This window comes from Platalea leucorodia (assembly GCF_965183815.1).
Source record: "Platalea leucorodia genome assembly, chromosome: W".
Taxonomy (NCBI): domain Eukaryota; kingdom Metazoa; phylum Chordata; class Aves; order Pelecaniformes; family Threskiornithidae; genus Platalea; species Platalea leucorodia.
Window position 1 is genome coordinate 16,298,447 of NC_138859.1, and position 11,802 is coordinate 16,310,248.

General features: G+C 61.7%; 1 protein-coding gene across 1 annotated transcript; it reads left to right on the forward strand.

Moving 5' to 3' along the window:
• Positions 1-656: 656 nt before the first annotated feature.
• On the forward strand, positions 657-9,676 carry LOC309601788 (transmembrane protein 8B-like; the record flags this gene model as incomplete). The annotated part of the gene is made up of 13 exons (XM_082334912.1): positions 657-738; positions 3,632-3,821; positions 4,445-4,652; positions 4,937-5,070; positions 5,220-5,464; positions 5,725-6,080; positions 6,403-6,499; positions 6,702-6,825; positions 8,166-8,308; positions 8,508-8,686; positions 8,774-8,920; positions 8,995-9,111; positions 9,341-9,676. The coding sequence occupies 13 exons, from the start codon at positions 657-659 to the stop codon at positions 9,674-9,676; spliced, it is 2,358 nt and encodes a 785-aa protein (XP_082191038.1).
• Between the last annotated feature and the right edge of the window lie 2,126 nt (positions 9,677-11,802).

An 11,802-nucleotide genomic window follows, 5' to 3' on the forward strand; every position in this document is an offset into this window, starting at 1 on the left:
CCCCCATAGGTAGCCCTCACTGCCTCCCATCCTTTCTCCACAGGACACCCCATTTGCCCCCAGTGTTGTAGCCCCCTTGTCCCCCTACATCCCAGCCCCACAGTCCCTTTCACCTATGTCCTATGTCCCCCTTGTAGCCTGGCCCCATGGCCACCTGCATCCCAACTACATGTCCCCTGTCCCCCAGCCCTGTGTCCCCAGCCCCAGCTTCTGCCACTGTCCCCCAGTCCATATCCCTGTCCCCAGCCTGTATCCTTGTCCTGAGCCCCATGTCCCTGTCCCCAACCCCAGATCCCTGTCCCCAGCCCGTGTCCCTGTCCCCCAGCCCTGTATCCCTGCCCCAGCCCATGTCTCTGGCCCCAGCCCATATCCTAGTCCCCAGCCCGTATCCTTGTCCCCAGCCCGTGTCCCTGTCCCCCAGCCTGTGTCCCTGTCTCCAGCTTATATTTCTGTCCCTGCCCCCCGGTGCCCCGAGCAGCGGCGGGGCCACCCAGGGAAGAACGGGGCGCGCGGGGGGCGGGGCGCTGCCGCCGGCGACTGACGCGTGGCGGGGCCAATGGTCGCGCGGGGGCGGCCCCGGGGCGGGTGACGTCATGGGAGCCGGTGCGTGGCGGGGCTGCTGGCAGCGCGCGCCCCACGGCAGCCGGCGCGGCGGCATGGGCCAGCGGGGCGGCGGCCAGCGGCGGCTGCTCGCCCTCCTCCTCCGCCTTCCCCTGCTGCTCCTGCCACCGCCCACTGGTGAGTGCCGCGGGGCCGGGGGCGCGAGGGGGTGTGCGTGCAACGGGTGTGGGGTACACATGCGACGGGGCACAGGGACGAGTACGGGATGGGGTGTAGGAGTGCACATGAACGGACATGGGAACATGGGGTGCATGTGCAATGGGGCACAGGGATGCACATTAATGGGGCACAGGAGTGCTTGTGCAATAGGAATGAGGTACACATGCAATGGGGTGCAGGATGCATGTGCCGTGGGGCATGGGGTGTGTGTATGCAATGAGTAGGAGGTCTGCATGCTGTGGGGCGTGGGGGGTGTGTGCAGTGGGGCACAGGGTGCTCGTGTAGTGGGGCACAGGGCTGTGCTTTCAATGGGTATGAGGTACACGAGCAATGGGATGTGGGGTGTGCACACAATGGGGCAGGGGGTGGGTGAGAATGGAGCACAGGGGTGTGTGTGCAGTGGGACGCAGTGTCCGCCTACTATGGGATGCAGGATGCACATGCAATGGGACATGGTGAGTCTGTGCAACAAGGGATGGGTTGCGCATGCAGTGGGGTTTGGGGTACATATGCAACAAGGCACAGAGGTGTGCCTAGTTGGGTGCGGGATGTGTGTGCAATGGGGCAGGAGGTGCACGTGCAATAGGGCACAAGGTGCATGTGTGATGGAACACAGAGACGTGTGTGCAATGGGGTGTTTGCATAATGGGGCATGGAGATGCATGTGCAGAGGGTACCAGATGCCTATGCAATGGGGCACAAGGATGTGTGTGCAGTGGGGCATGATGATAAGCATGCTGTGGGGCATGGAGATAAATGTGCAGTGGGGCACAGAGGTGTGTGTGCCAGGAGGACGCAGGCAGTGCACATGCAGTGGAACGTCCGGGGGGGCAGATGCATGGGCAGTGGGTCCGGGAGGCTGCAGACGCAGCGGGTCCCCAGGGCAGAGGGCTGCGCGCATGCAGTGGGGCAGCGGGGATGGACAGCACGCAGAGAGGGGGATGTGCGCGCAGCGAGGCATCGGGATATGTGGGAGGGACACCAGCGGGACTATGTGAGGCAATGAGCGTGCTATGGGGCACGGGAGCTGGCTTAGAGACGGGGATGCGGGGGGGTACACGAGGGTGTGGAGGGGGCATCCCCTGGGGAGGGGGGCAGCTGGCCGGGGGCTGCCCGTGCTGCGGGGCCGGGCTGCAGGGCGGGAGCCCCTATGGGGCAGCGGTGGGGTGGTCCGGGAGCTGTCCGCGGTGCTGACCGCCGGCCGCGGCTTGGGGCTGCGGTCCCGGAGCGGGGGGTCCCGCGGCTCCATCTGCTGGTCTGGGGCAGAGGGGCACTTACTTTCCCCACTCTATGGATAGGAAATCCCGCTCCGTCCTCCAGCACCCTCCCCTGTGCTCTGGCCACACCGCCGCGGTGCTTCAGTCTGACCCTCTCCCTGCAGCCGGCTCTCCCTGCCTTGCCCCGGGCGAGTGGGCATGGGGAACCACGCTGGGACTGGGAGGCTCCAAGTGTTTTCCCCCATGCCATCTCCTGGAGTTGCATTCAACATCCCCTCCTCCCTGGAGTCCCCTGCCAGGTCATTGTGCCCATGTGGGGAGGGGAGCTGTGGTTCATGGTGTGGAAATTGGGATTGAGTGCTCTTGCACTGAGACAGGTATTTCATGCCTGGCTTGTGTTGGCTGGCAGCAAAGGGGAGGGGGAGCTGCCTTTGTTCCAGGCAAGAGAGCAGATGCATGTCAGTGTACAGCCGGTTGGGGCTGCACACATGCAGCACAAACACACGTGCACACAAGCACATGTGCACACTCCCAGACAGGTGCACACTGTGCAAAGCAGCCCTTCTTCTCAGCTATCCCACTCCCCACTGGACGAGTCCTCCTGGGCACAGCCCTGCTCCCAGCCCATCCTCTGCTGTCATCCCCCTTGCCAGCAGCTTGCAGGGAGGTGCATCTCATCCTTGGTGCATCTCTAGGGAATAATAGATGGGTCGCCCAGGCTGGCACTGGGGAAGTGTTGCAATGGTAGGTTGAAGTTACAGCTGCTGTCTGGAGACCAGGTCTCCCTTGTCTCTACTGTGCCAAGGAAGTGTCTGCGTTTCTGCTGTTGGGACTCCTGGAAATCCCTGGAAATCAAACTGTTGGACAGTTGGGCAGGGAGATGTGGCCCCAGTGAGTGCTGTGGGCTTGCAGGAAGTGTCTTGCAGACATGGGGCTGTGCACAGCCATGCATGCCCATGCATGTGGGTGTGCATGCCTCCACTTTGCTGTGCACACCACGCAGACAGCACCCAAGTGTGCATATGTGCACACATATGTGCACCATTTCTCCTCCGCAAATCACGGGAGAGCTGGAGGGCTGTGCAGGAAGTGCACTGCTTGCTCCTTCTCATGGCTCTAGGGTGGGACTCTGTGGTTTATGATGGGCTCTGTGCTGAGCCTCCTCGGCAGGCAGAGAAGGGGGAAATCTGTGTGTCCCTGTGGGAGCTGACCTGTTTGGGCAGAGCTGGAGCCATGAGGAATGGCCCTTTATTACAGGTAAAATGCAGGGAGCAGGTCTTCACTGAAGAGGACGATGAGTTGAAAGAGGTGGGCTGCACCTGGACAGAGCCTGAGCAGCTAGGGCCGAGGGCCCCTCAGGCTCAAGAGGATGAGTGCCCACAGCTCCAGGAACTGGGCTTGAGGCAATGTTGAACCAGGCATGATGATGCAGACTGTGCCAGGGCTGGGAGACGCAGCTGGGACAGCTGACATCAGCCCTGGGGACACACTGAAATGGCACAGCCCCAGCCTCTCCTGCCTCTGGGCTGCTTGTTTTGGGGCATGTTCAGATCCTGGGTGGGCCTGGTCTGGGAGGGGTGCTGCACCCCCCCAGCCCCCCACCCTACTGAGAGCCCCTTGGGTCTCCTCTGCAGATGGGCTGTTCATGACCGACTACTTCACCAGCACACCACGCAAGCTCAGCCCCTTCCGCTCCTTTGCCAGCATCGAGCTCTTCCACTTCCACATCCCTGAGGACACAGTCATCGCTGTCTGGAACCTCATCACCTTCAAGGAGCAGGGTGGCACCTTTGGGGACCAATGCCCTGACCGTAGCATCACCGTGTGAGTAAGCAGCCTGCCCTGTCTGTTCCCTTCCTGCCTGCCTCTGCCTGCCCCTGCCTGCCCCTGCCTGCCCCTGCTGCCCCCTGCCTGGACTTGCCTTGGAGCCTGCCTGCTTGTCTGCTTCTTGCTTGCGTATGCATATGTGCATGTATGTACATGCATGCACACATACAGAGGGACACTCATGCATACACATGCACACAGGCATGTAGATGTGGTGCTTAGCAACATGGTTTAGTGGTGGACTTGGCAGTGCTAGGTTAATGGGTGGACTTGATCTTAAAGGTCTTTTCCAACCTAAACGATTCTATGATTCTGTGATATATGCACATACATTCACACACACACACACACACACGCGCGCACACACTCACTCCCCATGATTCATCTTCCCAGGACCATTGCAGGCTCCATGCTTTTGTGCATCTCGTATATGAACAGTTTTGCTTGAACACCCACCCAAGGAAGCTCACAATCTCCAGCAAGGTCCCAGCTTACAGACGGCTTCCCCATCATGTCTTTGAGCTTCCTAATAGCATGGAGGACAGACCTCCACATGTGGGGCAGGCTGGCCCTGCCACGATGCCCAGCCTGTGCCCTGCTAATTGCTGTCTCTCCTGCAGGTATTTCCGCTCAGGAGCTCCCTCTGTCATTAACCCGCTGCACATGCACTTCCCCAGGGACACGGCTGTCCCTGGCTCCTTTGCACTGACCCTCACCTGGACCCTGCCCAACCGCACCACGGGGGTATTCAATGTCACCAACCCACTGCCTGGGGACTGGTTCCTGGCTGCCCACCTGCCCAAAGATGAGGGCAAGATCTCTGTCAAGGTGAAGGGCTTGGGGGGACCGTGGAGTGGCAGGGCTCGCTGCAGAGCTCTGCTGGGGCCTGACTGTCCTGGGCTGGCAGTGCCTGGGGCAAGTGTCCCAAGTGGGGCACACGGGGGGCAGAACTACAAGATCTCTTGGTGGAGGTCCTGGGCACATCCGTATGGAGGGCACCTGGGCAGACTGCACCCCAACCCCTTGCTGCGGTGTGGGGTCAGCAGCTGGGGGATGGTGGCTCTGTGTGACTGGTCCCCCCCTGCCCCATGCTGACTGTTCTGCTGGTGCAGGGGCTCTATGAGGAGTGCCAGTATCTCTTCCAGCCACAGCTCATTGTGCAGCGCCTGATGAACATTGCCGTGCTGTACCCCGGTTACGTCACCAAGCAGAGCATGGCCCCCCACAACCGCTCTTGCCTCTACAAGTAAGTGCGAGAGGGTCTCCTAAGGAGGAGGCATCCCCAGGGTGGGGAGCTTAGGGTGCCCCATCCCTCTGGCTTGCCTCCCCAGCCTTGTTGGTCCACGCTGAGGAGCAGGACCTGACACCACTGTCCCACAGGGTGTTTGTGCCCAGCTACACGTCGCGCATGCTGGTGGAGGTGCTGCGGTGCCGCAGGGCCGAGGGCTGCCCACTCTGGCTACGCGTGCGGGCCAAGGCTCCCCCCTTGCACAACTCCACGGCACTGGACTGCTGGGAGCACACTCCCTGCCAGCTGGCACTGGACCTGCCCTTCTGGCAGCACTGGTACTACGTGCTGGTGGAGAAACACCCTGGGGTGCTGGGCACCATCTCCTTCCAGGTCACCGTGCAGCTTACAGGTGAGGGTGCACAGGGAGGTCCAGGTGGGGGGCATAGTCTTGACTCTGCTTGGGCGACTGGTGGGGGGGGCAAAGGATGCCTGCAGGATCTGGCCCCAGCTGGGCGCAGGGTGATACCCAGCTCTGCTGGGATGGGGGCACTGGGAGGCATTGGGGCTGGGTTGCAGATGCAGGTGAGTGGTGGGCAAGAAGGGGAGGTAGGAGCTAAGAGGGGGCTGGAGGGGCTGTGTGGTACCCAGGCTGATGGCTCTGCCCTCCAGACTGCTCCCGACCCAGCCTGGCCCATCCACCCTTCCTGCCCTCCAGTGCCTCCATGAACATGCCCCAATCCTTCGGCTCCACGGGTGGGCTGGCACTGGGGGAGAGCCCTCTGCCCACCAGCCCCAACGGCACGAAGCACCCGGTCCCCATCCCCACTGCCTCGCCTGACAGTGAGTGGTGCTGGCCAGTCCGCCCCACGCTGCGCAATGAACTGGACACCTTCTCCGTCCACTTCTACATCTTCTTCGGGCCCAACGTGTCAGTGCCACCTGACCGCCCTGCTGTCTTCGTCATCAACCTCCTACCAGTGCTGGACAGTGGTGGGGTGCTCAACCTGGAGCTGCGGCTCAACGTGGTGAGGTGGCCATGCTGCGCCCCGGACGGGGCAGGGCAGCCTGGGGGAGATAGGCTGGGAGATGGGTGATGTCGTGGCTGCAGCAAGGCGAGGGACAGGATTTGGGGTGCTCTTGAGTCATGGGCCATGGTTTGAGAGATCTTGGGTGACAGAGCACAGATTAGGGTGCTCTAAGGGCAGGATGATGGCCTGGATTTGGGGTGTTCTTAGGTGATGGGCGGTGGGTTAGGGCACTGCTAGGTGGTGTGCTGCGAGCTGGGGGCTGTCAGAGCAGGGGACATCCCTGGCACTGGTTTAGGACCATCTCCTCCTCTGCCGTCAGAGCTCCCTGTGTGGTGAGAATGTGACAGTGTTCGGGTGTCTGAACCATGAAGTCCCTCTGATGTCCGGTGACAACGCATCGGTCACCTGCGAGACGGGTAGGCTGGGCTGTTCATGTCCATCCTGCTGTGGCCATGGGGGTCACATCCCCCACGTGTCCAGTGAGAGGCTGGGTGGGAGAAGGCAGAGACCATGGGGGCATCTGGCCCTGGAGCCTGGCACAGGGCGCCCTATCCCAGCTCTGCCCAGGGGAAGGGGCTGCTCCCTGCCCTGCTCACCCGGAGCTTTCCCTGTCTGCAGAGTCCCTGGCAGGCTTCCTGCTCTCTGTCAATGCCACGGCCAGCCTCAGCCGCCTGCGGATTCCCTACCCCCAGACGGGCAGCTGGTACCTGAGCCTGCGTTCGCTCTGTGCCACGGAGCATGGGTAAGAGCCCCGGTATGTCCCCTCCCTGCGTGCCCAGAGGGGACGTCCCCGCCTGCATCCATGTGCGCTGTGGGTCCTTGGGTGTACCTGGTCCCTGCCCAGCATGTCACCGCTCACGTGGCTTTGTGGGCTGCGTGTCACAGTGTGAGTACCTGTGTGGGCATGGATGGCTATAGCTTGTGCCTGCCTGACCATCTGCGGGCCCCCACAGCTCTTCCCTCTGTCTCTTGGTTAGGAAGCGCCTGTCAGCTTGTGAACACCATGCATCTGTTGGTGCCTGCCTGTCTCTGTGGCAGTGCCCATCTGTACCCGTGCCCGGGAGGGGACTGGGCTGTCACTGCAAGGACAAGACTTGGCTGTGTGTATGAGGGGGCAGCTCTGGTCAGGCTGCTGTGCCCCTGCTCCACTCAGCATCTCCAGGGACTGGTCCTGTGTCTGCAACTCTGCTCCTGGCCCGTGTCTGCCCGAGAGTCCTGCAGAGGAAAGGGGTTGTTGTGTGCATGTGTCTGTACATGTGAGAGTCCATGTGGGGCTCTGTGCTGTGCAGACGGTGCTGCATGTATGTTCAGTGCATGCATGCAGACAGCACTGGGTGTTTGGTGCATGCATGCAGATGGTGCTGCATGCACATTTGATGCATGCATGCAGACAGCACTGCATGCGCGTTCAGGTTTGTGCAAGCAGACAGGGCTGTGTGTGCAGATTTGGCTGCGTGAACACATGCAGGAACAGCAGACACACACGCAGACGCACCCTGTGCATGTGTGCAGATGGCACTGTGTGTGTATTTGTGCATGTTGGGGTACCTGCGTGTGCACAGGCAGCACTCAGTGCATGCTGTCCAGATGTGGGCCTGTCTGTGCTCCTGCATGCTGGAGGCTGCCGAGGTGCTGGGTGTGCCCAGAGCTACGTGCATGGGAGGTGTGGGGCAGCGGGGGTTGTGTGCCTGCTCTGACTCCTCTGCTGCGTTTCTAGTTCACGCTGAGTTGCCAGTTGCAGTTGACACGGTCACACGCAGGCATTGCAAGGAACAGTGTTTGCACAGCAAAATCCAGACAAAATAGGAGCCAGCTGAGTGCATTGCTAAAGGCGAAGTGGGTCTAAGCGCGGCCACATTCTTCCTGCTCGCCCAGCCTGGCACAGACAATTGCAGCACAAAGATCCTTGGGGACCAGCTCTGAGCTGCCATGTGTAGCACCAAAGCAGCTCATTTCCATGCTTGCTGAGTCCCTGGGTCTCCCATTGTCAGCAACGTCTGGGTGTGGCAGGTGCCTCTAGTAGAGGCGGGAGCTGCTCGAGGGGTGCAGGGCGAGGGCTGATCTCCTTCTCCTGCGCTGCAGGTTCGAGCCTTGCACCAATGTGACAGCTGAGGTGTACCTGCGTGCCTACCTCTCACCCTGCATCAATGACTGCGGCATCTACGGCCAGTGCAAGCTGCTGCGCACCAACAACTACTTGTATGCTGCCTGCGAGTGCAAAGCTGGTGAGAGCTTCCCCAGGCACCCACAGTGCCCACTGCACCCAGGGACCCCCCCTGGCATCCTCCCCTCCTCCCCAGGGGTTGCACACCCCATTAGTCCTCCTGTGCCAGCTCTCCACAGGGTGCTGGAAAGGGGCTTCCTTGCTCCCTCCCCAGCCACTGTGGGTGCTGCAGGGGTAACAGCAGCTCTCCCTGGCCACAGGCTGGAACGGCTGGGGCTGCACGGACAACGCTGAGGCTTTCTCCTATGGCTTCCAGCTCCTCTCCACGCTGCTGCTGTGCCTCAGCAATGTCATGTTTGTGCCTCCTGTGGCCATCGCTGTCCGCAGCCACTACCTCCTGGAAGCTGCCATCTACATCTTCACCATGTTCTTCTCCACTGTGAGTATGGGGTTGGGGGCAGCTGGAGGGCAGGCAATGGGCCGGGGCTGTGTGGGGCGGCTCTCACACTCTTTCCTCCCATCCCAGTTTTACCACGCCTGTGACCAGCCTGGCATCGTGGTGTTCTGCATCATGGAGTATGATGTGCTGCAGTTCTGCGACTTCCTGGGCTCCCTCATGTCCGTCTGGGTCACCGTCATTGCCATGGCCCGGCTGCAGCCCATGGTCAAGCAGGCGAGTGGGGGGAGGGGGCATGTGGGGTGGCCAGGGAAGGGACCCATCCTGACATGTGCCCCACTGCCCCCTAGGTGCTGTACCTGCTGGGGGCCATGCTGCTCTCCATGGCTCTGCAGATGGACCGCCACGGGCTCTGGAACCTGCTGGGGCCCAGCCTCTTCGCCTTAGGGATCATGGCTATCACCTGGGTAAGGAGATGCTGTCCCCACCCATCCCCTTATGTCCCCGTCCCGGCCGCACTCCGCATCCTGCCCAGCCATCCAGCCCCACTCCCCTGCCAGCATCTCCCCTCTGTTGCCTTCACCCTTCTCCATGAACCACCTTCCCTGGCTTGTGGGGGACATGGCACCACAGCAGAGGGGCCATGCCCGTCCCCGTGAGGGCTGCCTCTTCCAGCCCCCCCTTTCCCTGCCGCAGACGGCTCGCACCATCCGGCGCCGCCACTGCTACCCGCCGACCTGGAAGCGCTGGGCTTTCTACCTGTGCCCAGGAGCACTGATCGCAGCGTCTGCTGTGCTGCTCTATGCCTTTGTGGAGACGGAGGAGAACTACTTCTACATCCACAGCATCTGGCACGTGCTCATCGCTGGCAGTGTTGGCTTCCTGCTGCCGCCCCGTGCCAAGCCCAGCAGGCGCCTGGGGCCCCTGTCCCGGCGCAAGGGCTGCGGGTACCAACTCTGCATCAACGAGCAGGAGGAGCTGGGGCTCGTCAACCCAGCTATGGCCTCCATCAACAGCATTTGTACCAGCTGATGCCATCGGTGGCCCGGATTCCTCTGTCACGGGCAGCAGCCCCGTGGGGCCCAGCACCCACTCTCTTTGCTGGCCACCCATCCCAGGAGTGTCAGGACTCCTCCAGGAGGGCACACAGCCACCTGTACTGCCCTGTTCTTGCAATTACAGCCTGGTTGAACTTGTCTCCAGGAGTTGCTGTGGCTCAGTTCAGTGCAGAGTTGGGGGTGCTTGAGGCTGAGCTGGGGCCACGCTCCCCTCTTTGCAGGGCCATGGAGGTGCCCAGGGGACATGGCTGGGTGCAGAGGGGGGAATGGCAATGGATTCCTGCTCTCACTCAGGGTCCTGTGACAAGAGCTCCTGCTCTGCAGTGGGCTGCTCTGGGGCTGATGCAGCTCCGGCATGGAGCAAGGTGGCCGGCAAGAGGTGGGGGGCCAGAGGCTCCAGCCTTTTGGATCACTGCAGGGCAGGATGCAGAGCTGGGAGGACTTCACCATAGTACTGAGCTCTCGTGGAATGGCTGTAATGACCCATGGGGAGCTGTGCTGTGCCAGGGCAGCTGGGGTCCCCCCCAAGCCGCCAGGACCATGGGGAGCCCGTAGCCCTGGGGGAAGCTGCCAGTGGAGAGTGGTCCCAGTGCTGCCTGCTGTGGCGATGCACGGGGCTGAGAGTGCACTGTCTGTAAGGGCCACATCCCCAGCAGCCCACAGCCCCATTCATGTCACCCCGCTGCCTGGATCAGCCCCCTCGATGCCCCACACATGGGTGCACCCACCCAAGAGCAGCGGAGTGGCAACTGTGGGCTCCTCTCCCTATGGGTCCACAGGTCCTGCCAGGAGCCTGCTCCAGCACAGGCTTCCCACAGGGTCACAGCCTCCTTTGGGCATCCATCTGCTCCGGCATGGGGTCCTCCATGGGCTGCAGGTGGATATCTGCTCCACCATGGACCTCCATGGGCTGCAGGGGGACAACCTGCCTCACCATGGTCTTCACCACAGGCTGCAGGGGAATCTCTGCTCTGGTGCCTGGAGCACTTCCTCCCCCTCCTTCTTCACTGATCTTGGTGTCTGCAGAGTTGTTTCTCTCACATATTCTCACTCCTCTCTTTCAGCTGCAATTGCGCAGTGGTTTTTGTTGGGTTTTTTTCCCCCTTCTTAAATATGTTATCACAGAGGTGCTACCACCATCGCTGATTGGCTTGGCCAGCGGCGGGTCCATCTTGGAGCTGGCTGGCATTGGCTCTATCGGACAGAGGGGAAGCTTCTAGCATCTTCTCACAGAAGCCACCCCTGTAGCCCCCCTGCTACCAAAACCTTGCCACACAAACCCAATACAACGAGCAGGAGAGGGGCGAGGACCTCCTGGGGCAGCAGCGGGGGATCTGCTGCCTCTGGCCATGGAGCTTCATGAAGATTGCAGGGAGCAAACGCCGAGGCAGGGACAGAGCAGGATGGTGCATCCCTCCCTATACACCTGCTCCTGCACCCTGCAGAGATAACACCATCCTTGGGGGTCTCGTTGCACAGGGACCACCAACCCCCAGGCAACCAAACTGGTGGCACCGACAGCCATGCTGCCACCCGCACCTCACAGCTCCCAGGGCTAGCAAGGGGCACGGTACTCTCCTGCACCCAGAGAGACCCCAAAGGCTGGGACCTCTCGCCAGCCCCTGCCTGCTGCTGCCCGGCGTGCGCAGGCAGGGAGAGGAGGAGGGATGATGGGTCCTGCCTGCGTGCACACAGCCTGCTCAATAATTCAGACCTAACACATTAAAGTTGCATGGTGTGCAATTGCTGTCTGCAATGACAGACTGCATCAGGGCCGCTGACTGGTGAGCCTGGCCTGGCAGATATAGGCAGGCAGCAGCGGCAGGGCCTGGCAGCCCCACAGGGAGGGCAGGCTGCAGCCAGCAGGCAGAGCATCCCTGCAGTCGGAGTTAGGGGTAGGAGGAGGTTGTGCAGGGAAGCATGGTCCCGGCCTTTGGGATACCCATTTCCAGGGAGCATGTGTCAGAGACGGGAACGCCGGCCCAATGGCACTGACAGTCCAACAGGCAGGATGGGGCTGGGACACAGGCAGCTGAACCGTGGCGATGCTGTCCACAGGGCCACCTCCCTCTCCTGCATCGCCTGTGTCCCCTGCAGCCT